At 32.3% G+C, this 23,536-nt stretch overlaps 1 protein-coding gene across 1 annotated transcript in view; it reads right to left on the bottom strand.

Moving 5' to 3' along the window:
* LOC106122342 (C3 and PZP-like alpha-2-macroglobulin domain-containing protein 8) overlaps positions 1-23,536 on the bottom strand; it is a 45,451-nt gene that overhangs the window by 12,731 nt on the left and 9,184 nt on the right. The window contains exons 4-7 of the mRNA XM_013318282.1: positions 11,986-12,114; positions 11,567-11,721; positions 4,074-4,191; positions 870-1,009 (exon numbers count right to left, since the gene is read on the bottom strand). Of these exons, the coding sequence (XP_013173736.1) occupies positions 870-1,009; positions 4,074-4,191; positions 11,567-11,721; positions 11,986-12,114 (542 nt within the window). The remainder of the gene's footprint in view (positions 1-869; positions 1,010-4,073; positions 4,192-11,566; positions 11,722-11,985; positions 12,115-23,536) is intronic.

Below are 23,536 nucleotides of genomic sequence, written 5' to 3'. Positions count from 1 at the left end.
AATATATTTGTAGATTTTACTTTACTAAAATCACAGTTATAAAACTAATTTTCGATTCTTATAATTTTCTTGCCTATTGTTAAAACTGATTTAAATAACAGCGCGTCTGAACTTCAAATCAGACCTACTTTATCAACAATTGTTATTCAGAAACTAGCTCTGGATTAGTTTGCTATTTTGTTAATTCTCATTGACCTTGTTTATTATAGTAGAAATTAATATTCTTCATACAATAGTACCTAAGTAACTGTAGGTTTTCACTGTCTAAAAAATTGTATATAAACAAATCGTACACCCACGCCTTAAAAAAAAAAGAAAAATTGCAAGTTTTAATACAAGTAAGTAATGGAGTTCCACGGAAGATTAGGTTACAAAGAAATCACGATGCCTACGTTTTTTTGTGTGCCTACGTAACTACCAAGCTAAAATAACTATCAATATATTTGACGTGAGATTTTCAACGGGGCGTCTGATTAATGGCCCGTATCGGGCGCCGTGTAGGTGCACCGGAATGATTTACTGCGCCCCAGCCTCGGATATGTTACTGGATACAGTGTAACAGGAGATTAAACGCTAAATCGCTATCGTACAACATATTAAATATTTATATATACACAGACATAACTAGTAGGCAGAGTTTACGGATCTTTATTTGGTGTAGCCAAACCAACCTCCGCAATCCACTTTTTGCACTTGCGCGAGACGGAGTTTCTGAGACTAAAATCCTCAAACACATTGTTATCTCCGCTTCGTCAAATATAATAATTTATAACACGATATATTTTGTTCTCAAAAATCAACGGTAAATGCTATAAAATAACGACAATGATAGTAGACTTTACAAGTATTATTTGTTTAAAATATCTTACGTTTGGTGAGGATCGAAGCGTGTGTCAGGCGGTGATCGGGCCCCAATTAAGCACATCAAGGAGTCTGGGGGAGCGAGCACTCGTAACTGCAGCGCGGCCCGCGGGTACCACCATCTCCTTTCCTCTACAGCCACCGCCACCTGTGTATTAAATCATTTAGTACCAAAATTATAATAAAAAACACGTCTACCAATAATCAAGCCTGCATTAGTACTTTATTTTGAACTTTTTAGTGGGATATCTACCTAAATTTTTAGTTCATTTAAGTAATTAGCTACACGACTTTGACGTAATTGCAACTGCTACGCAAACAGCAACGTTACCGCTACGCTACTGCTACGTGATTGATACGCGACTGCTAAGCGCCTGTTAGGTGCTGCTACTTAATAGCGATTAGCTGGTACAAAGTTATATAAAATATTTGTTTTGCAAAGAAAAACAACAGATCAACTTATTTTCTATAACAATGTTAGTATACACGGATAGTTTCAAAACGGAGCACTTCTAGCTTAAACTGTTTGTCCTTTTAGTTGTGTAATCGTCGGTGTCGCTGGAGAGAGCGTTTATTTTGCCACATCTAGATACTGTCAACAGACGGGCGAGAGACTTAATTGTTAGCCCGTATAGACAGCAAATTGTCTTCTATTTAGTTGGCCGTTTACTTTGAAATTGTTAATAATTTATCTTTAACTGTTTAGTTTAATAAACTATCTACGATATTTCGCTTAATACTATGTCTCGATTTGAATAATAATGAAAACATTTTTTTACTCGTATGAAGTGATTTGATTTATTCTACTTAGTTACTTAAAATGTATGAACTAAAATTGTAATTGCATAATTGTTTAATTCAATATTTTCGGATAGATGGCGCCACCAGGAGAGTAAAAAAGTACTGGCACATATTGGCGCCGTGAGATTTTATAATGAAATCAAATCGAGCAGTCTTTTGTTTATTGTGAATTTTAATATTTCGTGTTTTTTTAAATTCGTCGTGTGTGTGTGTGTTGCTTTTATTTCAACAATAATACTTGAAGATTTGTGTGCTGTATATGATTAGTTCTTTATTTTCGAAAGCGTACCATTAAATGAATTGTAGTTCTTTTAAATTAAAATTTAAATAGTATTTACATTTTGAAATATTATTTTCATATAATTTGGTTCTTTTAAATTTGCTTCGAATTCATTTATTTTGGTAAAATATTACTGAACCTATTACACTAATTGCTATGACAGCGGTTATTAAATTTGTCTCCAGTGATATTGTCAAATTATGTTGTAACTAGAAGCGCTATTAAGGTTAATTAAGGAGGACAAGGGATTGTTAATTTTCATTACGAAAATGTTGTTTACATTTTCTTGTCCAGTGACAAGGATGTGAACGAGCTAATTAAATGTACATAAAAAGAGAATAGAAAAAATATGCCATACTTTAGCTTATATATACCAAGATTTTATGTGTTAAGATACACCAATAATAGATTCATTCTTTAGTAAATTACATACGCTTGGGTTATTTTTCTTTAAATATTAAACTTAGCCGATTAAAATTATATCTGTCATTGTTCATATTTTTATTAATTTATTAACTCTTAATGCTATTATATATAAAAAACATGCTACAAGCGATGTCTTTTAGGCAACCCAGTGGGACAGGAGAATGACATTTTATTCGTATTCATCATCATCATCATACTCAGCTTAACTTGTCCACAGCTGGACGTAGGCCTCCCCTATCGATTGCCGCCATCATTGGGTTTATTCGTATTAATTTGTACAAATTATTAGCATTTTTATCTTCATCATCAAGCTTTCGAAGAACTTCATTGCAACATACAACCAGAGTTCAATAAACTCAATGTGTCATATAGAAAAAACATTCAAAAATTTTATATTGAAAAGGAGACAAAACGCTTTTACAGAAAATGTATGAGTATTTAACACACTTAGATATGTTATATAGAATGGCCTTAAATGTTGATTACTAATATAATTATATGAGAAATTTAGAGAACGTACTTAGAATTCTGACTTGAATTTGATGTGAATTATTTACATTCAATTAGTAAAGCTAATCAAATTAGAATGTATTTAATTTAATTAGTCGAAAGATACAATTGTTTCGAATTCGTAAATGTTAATTGCCTTCAATTGTAGACGTAGGGAAGACTTTAGACCTGTCTTATCTTTTAATACTAATTACTTTAAATGCTGAAACCCAGGCTTAAGCGACGCTTAAGTAATCTTTATTTAGAATGCCAGTATAACTTTAGTACTGAAAACCTTAAAAGGTGGATTTCTACTTTTAATAATTACGAAGAAAAAACTTAATCACATTCACTTTGTTTAATAAGCTGTTTGGCTTAATATAACTTAAACAATATTTATTACGTGTTAAGTGTTAAGATTTTTATAAAGGTAAAAATATGTAAATATGTAAAAGAGCGTCGGTGGCTCAGGGGTCAAGCACTTGACTTGCAATCTGCAGGTCCTAGGTTCGAATCCCACCATGTACCAATGTGCTTTTCGATTTACATATTTACATTTATCCGACGTTATTACGGTGAATGAAAACATCGTGATGCAACCTGCACATATCTGAGAAGAAATTCAAAGATATGTGTGAAGTCAACTAACCCGCACTGGGCCAGCGTGGTTGACTATGGCCTAATCACCCTTAACGTAGGGTAGGCTCCGAGCCCCTCGGTGGGGACATACAGTGAGATGATGATGAAAGGAGGTAATTTTTAGTTATAAATATAATTAAAAATATGGTCCGTGAAAAAGAAATTAATTAATAATATTGTAACATGATTTACTATTACATTCATATTTTGTAGAATTATATACTTTGTAAACACTACCGATATCCTAGTAAAGCCCGATACAAACTTTGTCGCAGACTCAAAATCAACATAACGCTAATTAAGCTCGGCAAACGTCACCTCAATTTCACGCCCACTGAATAGACAAAGCTTTATAATTGCAATAAATATTAGATAAAGCTCCAGCACGATTGAACTTTACTTTTTGCAAATTGTTTTTATATGGTAGCTTCAAAAGAACTCAAAGTAAAAACATTAAAAAAAATTCAATACCTAATAAAAGAAAAGCTTTTTGTTTATCATTAAAATTACTTTTCGCACCCGTCGCTCTTTTTCTTATACCTCCATCTTATTGCAAACAAGACAAAGTTGAAATTACCTCTTTATGTAGCAGTCGGACGTGGAAGCTGACTACGTCACTCACGGGCTCGCCAGCCTCGGTCACGTAGTAGACGAGGAGAGAGCTCACTGGCGCCATATCAGCCGTCACCGGGAACCTGAGGAGAAACGGGTAGCATGATAATACTGTCACTAGTATCCTATGATTAGTCTATGCATAGAACATTAAACTAAGGATTTCTATGATTGTCTCCGTTTATTTTAAAACAGAAAAGAGGACAAATAGTAAAAGGAAGTGCTTTGTGAACAGTTACAGGTCTTGACATCTTACTCAAGGTTGTTGGTTTGAATCCGTCATTTCATTGTGGTTATATCTTAGTAAAGACTAAGAGCTAAAAAGATGGATAATTATATATTAATAAAATATGACACTAGTATAAAACTTTAACCCTTATAGTGGCAAGATTTTTTTATTGAAGAAAATCAAAAAACAAAGTTAAAAATTATTTTATAGTGATCGTATATTTTTCGGTGAAGGAAAACATCGTGATGCACATATCTGAGAAGAAATTTAATAGACATGTGTGAAGTCAACCAACCCGCACTTGGCCCGCGTGGTTGACTATTGCCTAATCACCCTTAACTTAGGGTAGGCTCCGAGCCCCTCGGTGAGGACGTATAGTGAGCTGATGATGATGATGATGTAAATTTTTATAAAGTTGTATGTATGGTATACTATACAAAATGAACATAAGGGTTAATTTATAAAAATGTACATAATGTCATTTGCTATTAAGAATAAAAATTTATAACATAAAAATAGTATTAACGGACTATTGCAATACTGTTAAGTTACTAAAGTAAGTCGATGTAAGGGTAAATTGTAATAGAAAAACTTGTTAATACAATACCGTTATTGAATGATCCTCGGACCTTAAGGCAAAGTTTCCCCATTACGGTGAGGAGTCGAGCAGAGCTGTCTGTTTAACTTAAATTACTTTTAGAGTTCAACTCCCTCTCAATTATAGTTCCTTCATCATTATAAAAGCGCTTATAGATTTTCATCGCTACCGTTTTAAAAGGTTTTTTCTTCCCTGCCAGTTATATTAGAGAAATATATATTTTAATTAACACAGTAAATAAGAAATAAGGAGCATTTGATTAACGAAATGTAGAAAACCAAAATTTATTTTCTTTATAAAATAACTAGCTGTCACCCGCGACTCCGTCTGCACGTAAAAAAACTTATTTAATTAGCCTATGTTCTACATGTGTAACAAATTTTACCGAGATTCATGAAACCGTTCAGGAGATACCTTCAAACAAACATCCACCCATCCAAGCATTTGCATTTATAATATTAATAAGATTTTAAAAAATGAACGATTCAAAAAGCGATTTTAATATTGAAATATTTTTAGTTTATCTTAATAAAGATTAATTAAATAAAATTCAAGGTCAAGTGATACTTAAATACATTAAGTCTTACTGGATTAAGAGGTGATTACCAGTTTATCGGGTCTAAGAAGCGGGATTTTATTTTAATAAATTACGCCGAAAATATCTTCATTAAAGGTCGTATCATTAATTTTAATTTAGTTGGGAAGGACGATTTGATTGGCTTTCTTAAGAAACATAATCAAAAATACGCATCTATAAGAATTAAATTAATATGGAAAGATACTATGCCATCATCCGAAGCGTAGTTTTTCCATACTAAATCCGTGCTAAGTCCGTAAGTACCAATTAAAATTTTCTGAGTGAGCACATAAAAACTGTGAGTTCGATGATACGAGAAGGTAAAACAATTGAAATACCCAATTCAATCCACTAATGAACGACAATGAATTGATGTTTTGAATAGCCATCGAGACTGATATGCGGACGATAAGCGTAGAGCATTTCCAAATAGAACATAGTCAGGTGTCCACTTTCATTAGCAATGATTCCCGCTCGTTTACTGTTTCAACAACAGCCATTTATGTTTGTTATGTCAGTAGTGAGCCTTTTGACGTCCCTTTTATGTCTCGAACAATAAGCAAACAGAAGCCTCGTTTGTCATCAAACTAAACACGTTGTTACGTAATATACAGCAAACAAAAGAATATTCGTGTACAAAAAATCTTTTAATATATGAAATTGAAAGTGTATAAAAGATACTTGAGAAATATTACCTTACTTAGTATATCGAATATAAGATAGGGTGGTCGATTGTTGAAAAAATACTGCATTAAAGAACAGCTTGTCTTAACTAGAATGAGAAATATTAAAATACTAGTTGTCACCTGCGACTTCGGCCGCGCCGAACTAAAAAAAACTTAATTAGTAGCCTATGTGATCTTCCAGACTGTGTTCTATTAGCTATAATAGAACACAGTCTGGAAGATCATAATTATTCTATGTTCTATTATAGTTAATCCATTAAATCTATGCCAAATTTCATCAAGATCCATGGGCATTCTGGAGATACACTTTACAAACATACGTACATCCATCCAAACATTCGTATTTATAAATTTAGGAAGAAGTAAGATTTGCACTTATCTAATTTCTTTTTAACTTTTTTATTCGATGCTTTTATTTTTTCTTCAAGATGCTTTATATTTTAAAGTAAAGTTATAAATATAAAATAGACAGTGAAGGATAAATAAAAGCTATGGTAAGTAAGCTGTAGTAGTCAAAGACCGAGACCATTAATCGTGTCGAAAAGTTCAATGAGCCTCGCTTAGTTTAATGGGATGAGGCTAGTGCAACTAATTATCTCTTTGGCCTTTGATTGAGCCGAGAAAGATTGAGAAAGTTTTACTCATCTTCCAACTAATAATGCCGACTTGTAGATAACTTAGATAGGAATTTATTTTAGTATTTGAAAATAAATTACTGAATACAAAAATCTTATAAATAAGTAATAAAGGTAAAAATCTTTATTACTAAAGTATTTAATTAATAAAGTACTTTATCACAAAGTTCAGGAACTAAAATGTAATAATTTGTTGGTTTCTGATTTTTAACTTTATTAATAGTGTACAGCGACCATCTACTGTCTATTCCCCCTTTTTCATCTTGGGAAGGGGGTGGGTCAAAACCAGCTCGACACTGGAATCTGATCTGTGTTGGCAAAGCTGAGCCACTCCCTTTTGCCAGCACTATCTCTGTATAACAGTGTGTTCTATAATTTTTTTCAGTTTTTTTATGGCAATAATTTATTATTATTATTTATTATATAAAATAGTTTTTTGTAACAAAAAAAAACAAGTAAGACAAAATACAACATTTTTATCACCATACGAATAATAAGACTTGGAATTGCGACGATGTTGCAATAAACCCGTCGGGACATTCATCACCATGATCTTGTTTTTGTCCGAACACGAACACATCCGATGGCATTTTTCATTCATTTCACCCTGACATTATTTTTATTGCTTAAAACCAAACACATTCGTCATTGTCACGGACAGTATGTGAAACGTATTTATTTTTATTATATAACTGCACCTATAGATTGCAATACAATATTTGAACAACAATATGTTACGTAATATTATAAATTAAATCAGTTTCAACCGAATAATATTAACTTGCTTAACAAATTCTACGAAGAAATGTGTAGCGGCTACGAAGCTACGGCATGCGTAGAGGCGTAGACTTATCGCTACGGAATTTAATGGAAGTTTTATGTCTATATCAGATTTTTCACGAGCTAATTTAACATTTTTTTCGAAAAATTGTTTTATTTAATACAGTTATTTAAGTAAATGAATTATTTACCAACCTTTTAATTCTGAGCTTTAGTATTACCAATGTTGTTTTCAATATAATATTATTTCTCCAATGGTCTGTGTAAATAAATGTATTTGGCATTACATTCCTTGATGCTGCACAGGGTTATAACCTTTCTCAGATCTTATCGCATGGGAATAGAGATGACAAGGGGATGACGTAAGCGAGGGATATAATAATACAATAAATTACATTGCATATTTTGTGAAACTGTGAAAGCTGTGGTTATCTTAGTTGAGCTTACAATGACCCTCAAATACTCTCATAAAAAGGATGTTATCTAAAAATTTATCATAATTTCATGTCTTTGTCATCTTTCTCATGACTAATCAAATAGAAAAAAAATAAGATCGCTTATAAATCAGCATAAAACCTTTTGTAAAAAATATATTAACATTTAAGAATGTTCTTTTTTCAAAATATAAATTGATAGAACGTTAACTCCATTGTTCATTAACTAATGACACAAAAAATTCGTGCCAAATATTTAACGGACAGTAGCGGTCAGACTGCGGTCTCGGACAATTTGTTACTTGTCTACAAATGGGGTGACCTCGCTTCGTCTGTCATACCTTTTGTTCTGATAATAGATAGTAAAATAAGTACTCAAATATTACCCCTTTTTATGTTTAAGTCTCAGCGCTGTATTTAGATGTTGTTTATAAAACGATGTTTAGAATATTTAGGCATAAATTATTTAAAATCTATATACTTACTTAAAGCTCGATGGATATTATTAATGAATTTTGTTTCTAATTCCCTATAACAAAAACATTTTAAACCTGTCATAGGTAAGCTACATCCACGATAAGAACTTTACGATATGCGAACATTTTTTGAAACTCGATTCGATAATAATGAGTATACTGAGACTGCAGGAGCTAACTTAATACGGGATTAAAAGTAGTTATAAATAAGCAAGACTTTAATTAAGAAGCGAGCTCGTTGTTCACAGCATGGCTTGAATCTATAATGAAGGATTACGGTTTCCCTTACAAACTATTAAAACATATTTAAGATGAATATGTTAAAAAATTAAATTACTAATGAAATTTAAAAGTGTATTAAAAATTTAACTGACTTATTATATAAAAATATAAAACACTGTTAGTTTATTTCAAAAAGAGAGACTTTTCGTAACATATTAATTAAGACATAAGCTATGCGAGTAAGCGTGTAATTAAGTGTTAGTTAAGTAAGACAATTTTATGCAGTATCAGATTTTCTAGGAAGCTTATATCGTAAAATAAACTCTATTTACTTCGTGTTTTGTCTTTCAGTAGGAAACATCACATCATGAGCTCAATGCCCCCACCGAAGGGCTAGGAGCCTGCTCTATGTTACAGGTGACTAGGTCATAGTCAACCACGCTGGCCAAGTGAGGGTTGGTTGACTTCACACATATCTTTGAATTTCTTCTCAGATATGTGCAGGCTGCATCACGATGTTTTCCTTCATCGTAAGAACGCCGGATAAATGTACATCTGTATATCGAAAATCGAAAAAACACAGGTACATGGTGGGATTCGAACCCAGGACCTGCATGTTGCAAGTCAAGTGATTAGACCACTGAGCCACCGACGCTAATTGCCGAGGAAACATGGTGGAAATTAATTAATAGAATTTCTTTTAACTTCGGTTTCAGTTAGCTTTTACAGTATTAGAGGCGTAAAATGTTTAAAATATCTACGAAATCCCGGATAAAAAGTTTCATCGATTTTATACAGTGGGCGTACTTATGGTAAACAATTTTGTTACGTAAATAATAGGCTTGTGTACTAAATTTTGACAAATGTTTAATTTTGTATGATTTATTTAAAAACAATAATTTGAAACGAAAGAAACCATGTTTGTGCATACAAAAATCAATTTCAAAATACTGCGACAACATCATAACCTGTCTGGCATCTTCACTGACGTCACGTCGTGATGTAGAATAGAATGGTATTTGTGTTGTCGTAGTGAATTCTGAACTATGAAAATATCATCAATGACAATGATGCCATCCACTGTGTGACGTCACGCGTTCTTATTAGTGTTTCGTGACACGTTATTAAATGTCGAATTAGATGGTTGGTCGATTTTTTTTTATAAATTTTATTAAACGTAATTTATGTTAAAATTCCTTTTTTTATCATGTTTGTAACATATTCAATCACCGAGTAACAAGCCAATGACCATTTTATTGATGACGTAACGTAGTTTTATTTGTTTTATTTTATTATATAACGTATTCCCACAAAGTATTTGCGGGACAATAGGCATCCCTCAGTGCCCTCAAAACAATTTGTTACGTGTTCGCAGATGAGACGGCCGTGCTCTAGTTACATTGATTTGTCTATTGTCCTTTGTTTCAATAGAAACGCTTGCTATTCAGCTCAGTGTTGATTGCAAAGGTATTTTTTATCATCTATAGATTCTCGTTATATAAGAATGATTATGCTATTTTTAATTGTATGTTAATTTTTTTGGAAAATTTTATATTAAAAATTTGTTATAAACATCAGTTGTACTCGTATATCGTTTATTCAACGGAACAGCGACGTAAATACAAATTGAAGGAAAATGGCTATTTAATGTAATAAATTCACATTTCGAACGTTCTATCCATCCATAAAATTGTTGCAACATACATAAATGTGAAAAAAAAATTACAAAGTGATGGGGATCATTAAGATCAAGTACAAACTTTCAAAACTTTCTGCTTAATGTTTTTTGTACATAATCTAAAACGTAATTCCATCATTGCTCTATTGGAGGAGCAATAAAAAAAATATCAACGTAATGCAATGCACGTTAAGTTTCTTATACTGTAAACAATGTAAGAAACTGTAAATGGCGTCTGTGATACCGTGCAAACTTTAGCCATTCCGAGTTGTAGACGCAGAGTATAATGGGTCAACATTAAAAACGTTCCTCCCCGTTCATTTTCACAACGTATATAAATCACGCGGAGTAAACTTTTTGAAGGCTTAAGCGATGCTCCCCAGTGTCGCCCTCTAGTCGCGTACAGTCGCGTACAAAACTTTTTGACAAATGTTTACAACGGTTTGCTTTTTAACCTTTTAAATACCTTAATGTTCTGTTATGTTAAATGTTATTTATTGTTGTTTAAAATTTAATGATGTTTATTACAACATTTAATAACATTTTATTTAAAAATAAACTTTTATATTATATTTTGTTAAAAGCTATAATTTTATTATAACACAGATTCATTAAAAAAATTAACTTTCATTAAAAAAATAATATTCATTAAAAATTTAAAGTTCATTAAAAAATTATAGTCATTAAAATATTTTAATGGCGATTAAAAATAACGCCAAGCTATAAATCGCCATTAGCTCATTGATTCACTAGAGAGGGCAGGTTACGAAGGAAGCTCCTTCTTAATTACAGTGCAGCTTATTTATTGCTACTTTTTATGCCCCCGTTTCTCGTTAACTGAAGCAATCTACGGAGACTAATTATCGACATTTTAGAAAGAATCTAAGCTACCTTTGAGAAATATTTCGCCAGTAACGTTAAACTGATTTTTTTTACATGCAAGACTATTTAACTAAAACAAAATTCTTTTAAATACTATTACAATGATATTGAGCTTTTAACAATTGAATTTAACATTAGCTATTAATGTGTATTTGAACGAATACCAATTTTGGAACTACGATCTTTAAGTACCAAATAGAATACCTAAGTTTGTTGGATGGAAATAGACTATTTTAGCATTATTAAAATCATGTAACTTACGTATAATTAAATCGGCATAAATCATCATTGCTGGTGGGATCAGGCGCGGGTACAGCTGCCCAGTGCACCGCGCGGCCGCCGCTGGTGACCGCCGCTAGGAGGCGTTGCCGGCAACCGCACGATGACCACACACTTGCGCTCGCCACGCCACCTGCCTGCGAGTTATAAACAGATTTGATATACTTTGAAGTCCAAGGTAACTATAAAGGAAACGAAAATTACTTGTTTTTATGGTACCTAGTTTTATAATTGCAGACAAATCTTTAAATAGTAGAAGTTAAGTTGAGTGTATATTATATATTTTTGATTATTAATATCAGCGATATCACTTTTGGTCTATGTATGGATGGAATGGAAACCATTCCATATTCCATGTTTATTTAATGTTTAAAAATGTCAAATACATATTTGTAAAATACCTGCAGTGGTGTTGGTAAATTTTCAACGAGTAAATAGCATTTAGAAGTTGAATTCCAGCGTCGAATCCTCTCCCTGGCGAGGACGTAGTGCGTTTCTATTTCTTTCCCTTCAACTGCAACTAATTCAGCCTGTAACAAATGATTCTTTCATTAATTATGTGACAAAGTAATACAAGATTTATCCATTACCATCAATTTATAGCGATCGTTACTTGCTATAAGTCAGCTCTACATTTTATTAATGACCTGCCATTTTACACACACAAAAAATATGCATACCGTATCGTTCCTATCGTAGCAAAAAAGGTTAACGTAATTAAAATACGAGTTTTTGTTGAAGGATAAAATCCAATGAATAGCTTCGAAGATATTAGTTATCGTCTCGAACTATTTTGAAATGTCAAAAGGCTTTTTTTACCTCTACAAAAAACTCTACTCAAAGTCAATACTCTGTTGCAAGATACACAATATTACAGGAATTTTATTAATATGAAATTCTTTTGAAGTATTCACTGATATACTTGCAAGTGTCAAGTCACAGTAAGGAAATAATATGCAGATTTAATACAAGAGTGCCGCAACATATTTACCAATTCTTGGAACAGCGTCTCGCAACTCGCGAACATTCTATGTGACTGTACATACACGACACTATGAAATATTTGTACAATACTTTAAAGAATTTTTCAATTGTATATCAGAGGAATACAGATATTCCGTCCGCCGGTAACATCATATAAAATATGAGTTCAGTTGTGGCGGTTATGCACTTCGTATGCCAAAAATCGCTTGCCAAGAACTTGTAAATGCTCCGTATATTTTTATTCAACTGCATAAATGTGCGGAAAAGATTTGGTATTCCTGTTGCAAGTTTAAGTTCGTATTTATTATCTCGAGGATTTTTTTTATTATTCACGGAAAATAAATTGTATTATATTAGAAATGTGAAAAATAAATGTATATGTACGTTAATAATAAGTAGATAAGATTTGATTGTTTGTTTTTTCGCATGTCATAGGCTCTGATACTACAGAACTAATTTGAAAAATTCTGTCACTTTCGATAAGCAGCACTATCCCTGGGTGAGATTATTATTTAACTCTACGAAGCCGCGGGCGACTGCTAGTTTATTACAAAATGAAGACAACACACCCTGTATCTCATATCTTACGCAAAAAAGCAGGAAGTAAGAAACTGATAGACTAATCTTCTTATAATATAGACGTGAGTATTGAGTGTATTGGTGTTATTGAACCTTTTTGTTGGCTGTATCATAAATATTAAATCGCAACCCGCTAGTCGCGTGCTTCTGACTGATACGGGGTTTTATTAGATTTTATTTTTATATATATTTATTGAATTCTATTATAGCTTGGCCCGGAAGAAGTTTACGTGTAATAGGATACATATTTCTCATATTTTAATATGTTTACTATTTGAAAATTTGGCGACGTTGACATTTTCTGCTAATTGATGTTTTATGTAGTTATTTATATAACTTCATACTAATATTATAAATGCGAATGTTTACATGGTTAGATGTTTGTTAGAAGGTATCTCCGTAACGGCTTAACGAATCTTGATGACATTTGGCACATATGTAGAATACAGTCTGGAAAAACACATAGACTACTTATTAATTTTTTTTTTAATACGCGCAGACGGAATCCCGGGGAACAGCTAGTAAAGTAATAAAATTCAGCTTAATAAAATCAAAGGTTCATTAGATGTATTTTCTTTTTCATGCAACCATTTTGTACGGTGATTAAGAAAGTTTGTTTTTTTCTTAGTGAACTTTGGGACCCCTAAGTCATTACGGAGGCGGTAAGGGATAACTTACAGCTCATTGGTTTTCTATTGTCCCTTTATCGAGCCTTTTTGCCATGTTTGCTACGACACAGGAGGGGAGATTTTGCAAAAAAAGAAAATGGAACTTTGTTGCTTTGATGTCAGTTCTCTTTGATCCAATTTAAGGTTGATAAATTCTCTGATGTATAAAAGTATATTTTCGGCACAAAGTATTTTGATTTTTAGCAGCTTACCGTTGCTTTCTGTATAAAACATATCGTCAACCTTTGACTAAACAAAGATTTAAAATGTTTAAAAGAGTTTTAAATGTCGATTTTGGTCTTTAAAATCAACGGTTAATGAATCTGACACGCTATAACTTAACATAAAATTAATCCTTTACGTGTGATATGACGATTAACATACTTCTATTTATTTTCATGATGTCAAGCGAGAATTAGAAACAATTCCACGTTTCGTCTGATGAGTTTGTGTGTCAGAAGTCTTATTTTATTTCCCCATCTCTACCCACCCTTTTTTATAAGAAGATGGGAATACGGTTATTAGACTTTACGCACTAAAGACAGGCAATGCTTCTGAAATTGCGGATGTCTATGGGAAGCGATCGCTTTTATTATTTCAGCAAATCCAGTTAGTCGCTCGCTCGTTTGACTCCTTATAAAAAAGGATTAGTTTTAGCCGAAACTTGTATCGAAATAAATAAGGTTAACACGAGAATGACATTTATTTGAGAAATTTTACAGCATTGGTTTAATAAAATAAATTGAAATAGTAACTCAATATCTCCGCTATGCACCTAGATTTCCCCAGTCCCCTTAACTACGCGGAGCACGTCAAAAACCACAACTTCACGAAACTTGGTTTGGATGCAGTTTAGTTGTCGAACGCAAATGCATACTGCCACAAAATTTTGCCACACTCGAGCTAAAGTTTGTTTTAACATTTCAAAACTAACATCGTTAATAAATATATAAATCTCTTCACTAAAATAACCTAACATATTATACGTTTTTTCTTAATATCGTATTAAAAAAATATTTAAAAGCAAGGAATTAATTCAAATGAAAGTGAGAAAATAAAATAATTAATTTAAACTTATTAATAGTTTCCTCAGGTCATACATAATACTAGCTGTCGCTTGCGACTCTGTCCGCGAGGAATAAAAAATCTTAATGAGTATCCTATGTGTTATATCATGCCAAATTTCATCGAGATTCGTTTAGCCGTTTTGAAGATAACTTCTAACAAACATCCAACCATACATGTACACATTCGCATGATATTAGTAAGATATCTTCGTTTAATTTTGTTTTTTCATTAGGCAATAAAAATATACCTCTGATATAGTGTAGTCTTTAACAAGATTAATTGAATTATCTCCTGTCGAAATCGTTATCAGTCTGAGATGAGATTCGATTCGTTTTAGAAACGAAATCGGGGTGTGTACATACTTCGCATGGGTATCGGACCGGTTTAATTAAGTTAGGTGAATTGGAGACTGATTTACTTCGATTTAACATGTCTGTGTTTATCAAAAGATATATAATTTTGAATATACAAACATTTTAAAACCGAAATTACGAAGGTTTTTTAAACTAATTTCTTTTTTTCTAAATATGTAGACGAGTAAAACCTACGCTTTTAGTAAACTATTCTATTGTTCTTATGAAGCAAATGAATACACAGCAACACGGACAATTTATATAAATACTAGCTGTCACCTGCGGCTCCATCCGCACGGAATTAAAGAAAAATCTGCAGCATATGTGTTCTTCCAGACTATCTTATAAATCTATAAAAGAAATTTCAGCGAGATCCGTTCAGTCGTTCTGTAGATACCTTTAAACAAACATCCATCCATCTAAGCATTCGCATTTAAAATAATAGTAATATTTTAAAACATGTTTAAAAAAAAACTTTTCATGTCTTTCTTAAAAAATCCAATGCTGTTTCCTCAAATTTTTCCTGTGGTTTCCAAAAAGTAATTACGCTTAATCAGGTCATTGAGTAAAAGAACTTGCGAAACTCTGACTCCCTTTGGGACACCAATCGTTGCGCCAACGTGGCATACAAATTAGTGTATTATGTAACATTTGCATATAAAGGATTTCCTTAAAACCTCGAATTGGACCACCTAATAAATGCAAGTATTTTAACTTCTTGCTGTTTATACACAAATTCTTAATCCTTTATCATCTTTGGCAATTATCAACTCTACAAAATGTGTGACATATATAAAATAAATTAATTTGCTTAAAATTATCATTATCATTGTTAATGCTTGTATATAAACCAGTAATTGGCTATGTGATCTTAATACGGTACACACTAACTTAGTAAACAAGTGTGTTTATCTAAAAATCGATTCTAACAATTTGGATGAAATTCTGTATTAAACCATATTTTATTACATCTCTTTGACTGCTTTAGCGGCAGTAAAATGTCCAAATTTAGTCTATTGTTACGTTAAAAAAAGTCAATATTTTTTTTAAAAATTTAATAATAGCAGATTACTTTGTAAATTTACTAATATTTCTTTTACCATTCCAACTAAGCTCTAAGCTTGTGCTAGGATATGGTTTACGACAATAGTCGAATGGCGGGATTCGAACCCCCGACCTCGTGATCGGAAATCCGTATCCTTAACCATTAGGATATTGGCGCTTAATATATACCCTAATTCAAGATTCGACTATTCAAATTTAAATTAAAGGGGATTTTGTGGTTTGAGCAACTCAGAACTAAAGTTAAGCTAGACCAAAATCAATCCATTTGCAGACTCAGCGGTCGGTCTATACAATTATTAAGCCGAATTGCGAGATATGTGCTGTTTGAAATAGACAGGCCAATTACTAACTTCAATTTGACAACCCTACTGTATAGAAATTAGATCATTTTCTTTGAAATATTACTTTGGAACATCCTATGAATTGTTGGTCTTTTTAAAGGCTTTCTTGATCGTGGGATGTAATGTAGCACTTATTAACTTACGTACATTAACTTAAAACCAGTAAGTTTGACTTTAACATTTATCTTTCAAAACATTTAAAATGCATGTAGAAGAAGCTTGAGATGTGTACCTGGAGTGCGCTAAATGAGGATTTGTGGTCTCTGCCCAAGACTGTCTCTGCCTCTCTGGGTAAGAGGCGTGAATTATGTTGTTATTTAAAATACTCAATAATAAGACATATTTAATAAAAAAAAACGATTAAATTAAATTTTAATTTGTTAAAATACTTTAGTTGTAACTCTAAAGTTATTTACGTCACGGACATAATTTTTTTTAAATTATTTATTTTCAAAAGCATAAAAACGTCCAACGAAGTAAAAGTTCGTTAATCCATTTTGACGTGTTACTAAAACTGTAGTATCCGACTAAAACGAGTTCAAACTAGTTTTGTACGTAAAGCAGAGAAGTTTGTACGCGAGGTCACAATAAAATATTGTTATAGCTGTTTTACGAGCGAAATCTGTGTCGCTTTCTGTTTTGTAGTTACGTCGAATATATTCTGATTCACACGCCAGAATTGTATATGAAGTTGTATGCATATATTGGACGGCAGTTCAACAGATGATAAAATTAAAAATCGAAGAAAAACGTAGATTCCACTGTAGATTTATGCACATTTAAAACCTAGAGCCAAAGCAGATTTGTAGGAGGATGCTTTACTCTAATTTATTACCATGTATCTTTTAATAAAAAAGGGTCTTGACAAACAGACGGACGGACAACAAAGTGATCCAATAAGAATTCTGTTTTTTTCCTTTCGAGGTACGGAACCCTAAAAATCCATAAAATTTAACATTTTCTATGTGTTTCAAACTAAACAAAAGAATATAATTAATTAGTTTATTGTGAATGATTTTTTATTTGTATTATAATAAAATTTCGAAAATTTGTTATTTGCTACAGACGCAAGTCACAAATCGGAAAAATACCAAACTGCAAATGAGATGAATTTTAAAACATCATCGCACGCCAACTACGATTCAAATTCACTCATATCCAAATTGTGAGCGCATCGCATCGTATAGTAGAAAACTTTATTTGTGACTTCCAAATAAAACATTGTTTTGACAGTTTTGGAACGATGCAGTGAATATCTGCAGAACCGTGTGTTTCTACTGTCAAAACATCTGTATAAAACATTGTTTTATCTCTGTTGTCTCAAACAGTATGAGAAGGATGACGATATGTTTCTTACAAGGGTTTTGGCGCTGTAAAATCTTCGTAACTAATATTGTGGATTTGTGTCTAGTATCGCGTAGCGCACGCTCCGTACACACAATATTTGAATCGTCAACGAGGGTCGTCTATTTGGTGTTTGGACTACACTACTGTGACTACTATGGACTACACGGCTAAGACGTACTTACAAAATGTCAACTGAATAGAGTTGCTCCGCCATCTTGAAAATCGCCACGACTTTTGACTCTCATGACTCACGACGAACTTGACAAACAGGGACCGAATGGCTTTGGTGACAAAGGACAAAACGTCTTTACACCTGCCTGCGTAACCTATATGCCATTGTTTTGTGTAAGTTGCTTAGTGACTAAAATAGCCGGGTTTTTAATATTTTACGTACATTTGTGTACTAAGGGCCTTACACTTATTAAACCTGATGTGGCTGGGTACGCACGAATTAACGCTTAATTATATATTGGTAATTTTCATTAAAATATTTAATTCCTATGCTTTATAATCATTATTAGTCAATCTGTTTGATGGAAATAATCGCTACAAGATTCAATATAATTAAACACTGTAAGCCCGATTTACCTATTTATCAAAACCACGAATACTATTATCAATGTTCTCAAACGGTTTAAGCCTTCAATTAAATTAATAATCTTGTGATCCGATCAAAGGCTACGAATCTGACAAACGTCTGTTGCTTAATTGGAGGTGTCGTAACATTGATAAAGTTAATTACCCAAAAAAGTGACTATTAAATAACTTAACATTTTAGAACATATATTTCTTTTTGCCTTGATGACTGTTAATGGACTTTCAATTTATTTAGTTTTTCCAAATCAAGTCAAGCCTGCAAGAATACACTCCTGGAGTAAACAACATATTCTTTATCTCTTTAATTCACATTATTCTACAATTAAATAATTAAATAATATTCTTGAAACGAATACAATATTAAATATCCATAATTCAATAGGATATTTTGGTGGCATTATGCCGGAATAACACACTAATCTCTAGACTGTAATCCCACGCGATGGATGGACGTTTCCATTAGGATTAACAACAGACGTGAGCTTTTCAGTTAAAACAAAAATCATTTTCGGTAAATATTTGCCCACCACTTATGAGTTTAATAAAGTCATTTTTTTTATGTATTGAATTACGTTAAAGAATAACAGATCTAGATTATATCATCATAAGTTGTCGTTCGCGACTTTGTACGCGTGGATACAAAAAAACTTAATTAGTAGCCTCTGTGTTCTTCCAGACCTATGTCTATGTTAAATTTCAGCGAGATCGATGCAGCCGTTCTGGAAACTACTAACAAACATCCATCCATCGATCCAAACATTTACATTTATAATATTAGTAAGATTAAAAAAACAAATTTGTTAATAGAAAGACTAAGTTAAAAACGTGTCAATAAAGTTAACCTAGTGTAGTAGTTAACTTAGACGGATGTTTCCCTTTGGACTGTTAGAAGCTATAAAATCAATCGGCCCAACGGAAAAAACCCACGTAGACCTAGAATAAGAAATTAAGAACTAGCAAGCCATTTTTTCTTTACAGAATTAATATAATTTTTTACGGTAATTAATATAATAATTCAGAGTAACTTTAAATGCTAAGTAGTAAAGTTAACTAAGATCTGAAAATGTCAAATAATGCAAGCATTGTCTTTAAAAATAAAACGTAAGTAATTTTTCGAAGTTAAGTCGAGAAAAGCATTTCTTTATCTTGAATTTATTTTCGCAAGCAAACCGAGATTAACGCTTAATGGGCATTTCTTAAAAGCTTTCACTTCAACAGATTTAACACTGAGCTCTCCATTATTTGACATCGTAAAAAATAAAAATATACGTACTAGAGTTTTCTTTTTTAACTTATGTTATACAGAGACAAAAACGAGTCGTGTAATTATAATTAGGTTTTTCAAATCATCACAGCTCATTATAAGTCCCCACTGACGGACTCGGAGGCTGCCCTACGTTAGGGGTGATTAGGCCATAGTCAACCACGCTGGCACAGTGCGGGTTGACTTCACACATGTCTTTGAATTTCTTCTCAGATATGTGCAGCCTCCATCACGATATTTTCCTTCACCATAGTAACGTCGGATAAATGTACATATGTTAATCAGAAATCGAAAAACACATTGGTACATGGTGGGATTCTAATACAACACATGCAGATTGCAAGTCAATTGCTTAACCACAGAGTCACCGATGCTCTTATCGGTATTTAACATTCATGTTAATATCTAAAACATAATTTTTGTCCAAAGAGGTTACAATAATAATTAAAAGAAATTTTCAAATTCTCTTTTTTAATAAGTTGCTATCGCTTTAAAACGACAGTTATGTAAATAATTGATTTAAATGTAAATAAAACTTCAAACATACATCTTACGCGAGATATATTTAAAAACTTAGGCGAATCAATCACAATCAAACGTAGGCCGAGTTTTATCTTCAATTCAAAAGAGTGATTTATTTTGGTAAGATGTATCTCGCGAGGAAACAGAACAATATCTTCAAATCAGATTTCGAGGAACAATTGATTGATCGACGCCACCTTCTTCACAGATGGGTCATGTCTAATTTCAAGAAGTGAAAGAAAGGAAATCTTCAATAAAAAAAAAACTTTCTTCGTCCAGTTACTTATTATTATCCGTATTATTTTTTAACGTAAAAGTACATTTATATAGTCTTTCTAATATTATAAATGTGAATTTTTAACATGGATGGATGTTTGTTAGAAGATATCTCCAGAACAGCTGAATGGATCTCGATGAAATTTTGCATACATTTAGAATAAAGACTAGAACTTTTTTTTATTTTGCGGATGGAGTCGTGAGCGACAGCTAGTTCTTACTAATGAACATTTAACGTGAATCTGTTTTCCCCTTCTGATAATACATTAGATGTTCGGTTCAAAATTCTTGTACATAATTAATACATCATCAGACTTTAAACATAAAACTCTTCATATAATATTTGGAAACAAATCCCTTCCCTAGCACATGAGTACAGGAGAGCGTAAATTCGTAATACCGAAGTAAGAACTTTAAGCGGTTGAAGCCATTACAAACAGCTCTTTGAAACTTGAAAACCTTTACAAACTTGTTAAGGCACACAACATCTAGACGACTAATTTAAGGCACGTGGACTGAATGACTTATACGTATACTTTGAGAATAAAGCATTCATCAATCAAGCAAAAAGAGCCTAGGATTTTTATCCACTTATAATATCATAATACTTTATGGCTTTGCCCGCAAGGAATTAAGGAATTACTAGCCTATGTGTTCTTCCAGACTATGTCCTACATATTTACCAAATTTTAGCGAGATCCATGCAGTCGTTCTGTTGATACCTTCTAACAAACATCCATCCTATGGATCCAAACATTCACATTTATAATATTAGTAAGATTAATATTTCGTTAAATATACTTAACTCTTGTAGAAAATCTTTTAGCATAATACTTAACTTCCTTCAAGATACTGGTTACTTCGTAATTACATAATTTAATGTTCTAGATTAAAGTCTTGCAAGTTCAACAAATTCTATTAAATTTTCATAAAACCCACCGACTCTGCTTCGATGGCAGTATGTTAATTAACTTCAGAGTAATTCCACTTTTAATTTAATCAAACTGCTCATGTTTCAATTTACTGTTAATGTGTACAATAGATAAAAACTACGTCGCATTTACAAACTCATTATAACGTAATTTAATAATTATTTTGAGTTTGATGTAATACTCAAGAACAACATAACTCACGCCAGTAAACCAAAGGGGTAGGCAGAGACCACATACCTCAATTTGTGTAGTCGTAACATATCTCTCTTGCTGCTTCTACATTAATACATTTACGCATAGATTTTTTTAATTTTTTATTTTTTTTTTTATTTTTTTTTTTTTTATTTTTTTTATTTTTTTTTTTATAAAAATATTAGCAGATTTTTTTGTAAATTTACTAATATTTCTTTAACCATTCCAAATAAGCTCTAAGCTCGTGCTAGGATATGGTTTACGACAATAGTCGAATGGCGGGATTCGAACCCACGACCTCGTGATCGGAAATCCGTACCCTTAACCATTAGGCTATTGACGCTTAAACGCTATAGATGGTCGTCTGTTTCGGATACTCTTGATAAAACCAATTTTAATGCTACATACTCTTACTATTATAAATGCAAATGTATGGATGGACATTTGTTAGAAGGTATCTCCAGAACGACTTAACGTATATCGCTGAAATTTGGCGTAGATGTAGAACATAATCTGGAAGAACACATAGGCTACTTATTATGTTTTTTTAATTCCGCGCGGACTGAGTCGCGGCCGACAGCTACAAGATAAATACAATTCCTTAATATTCAAGACAAGCAAAATTATGTTGTAATTTGAATATTCCTTAAATCAATTTAATTTTCATTTCTAATAATATGAATTTCGTTGTTTTATAGGCTGGGACTTTACAAAATTAAATAAAAAATTAATAAAAATGAAATTGAATTCACAATCAGAGTAATTGGAAGCATTTGATGAGATTCTAATTACGAGTTCTAATTGACTTTCCCTTTGCTTATTCATTAAGCCAATTGAATCCGCCCGTTGCGTATTAGACTTTGAAGAGGTTGCTTAAGAGTATAGTCTCTTAAAATATATGAAGCTTATTTTAATTAATTACAATTATATTGTGAATTAAAATAAGAGATTTTAGTATACAGGGTGTCCCAAAAGGTTACGTACATAGGATGATAAGGGTGGTCACAAGGGTCATCAGAAAAATAAAATAAAAATTCCCCTCTAGGTATTAAAAAAATAAATGGCATTTTTAAAAACTTAAAAATTTTACACCTTCTGGGGCAATTTTAATTTTCTTTAAAATCTTTGTTAGTTGTATTGTTTTTTTTTATTTCATATTGATAGAGGATTATTAATGATAACATAACAGCTTTTTTTTCAAGATAGTGTGGGAGGTCTTCACTGCTGTCGATATTTGCGGGAAGAATAACACTCGAAGTCCAGATTTGTAATGATTTATTTTCTAATTTCTTAACTATTTATACAAATTATGTGCTACGTGCTTACTGGCTAAAATATGTACACCAATTAAAATTTAAGTTTTTCGACCAATCCGGAAGAGACACTAATTACTAGCTAATTACAATGAGAGTGAGTGAGAGGTGATTTTCTCTGTCACACATTCTTGCGTGTTCCGCAGAGATGGCGATATGCTGCTTATGACCTCCAATATCACTCCCCCTCAAGCGAAGCGTACGCTCTTCTTTACTACGCGACCCGATCTTGTTACGTAGGGATGGTTGGTAGCGAGCGTGTTACTTGATGTTGCTGTGTTTCTAGTTGCAGGTACCTCTTCCTTGTCTTTTTCACTCTCAACAGTATACGCGGGCTTCAATCTGTCCAGCGATATTACTGAAGTTCGCGTTGGAAGTTGAATTTTGAAATATTTTTCGTGTCGCTTTAAAACCTCGTATGGTCCGTCGTACGGCGGTGTGAGTGGTGAGC

The sequence above is a fragment of the Papilio xuthus genome, unplaced genomic scaffold, assembly GCF_000836235.2.
Source record: "Papilio xuthus unplaced genomic scaffold, Pxut_1.1 DF826923.1, whole genome shotgun sequence".
Taxonomy (NCBI): Eukaryota; Metazoa; Arthropoda; class Insecta; order Lepidoptera; family Papilionidae; genus Papilio; species Papilio xuthus.
Note: the sequence above shows the minus strand (reverse complement) of the source record. Positions and strands in the feature narration are given on the sequence as shown.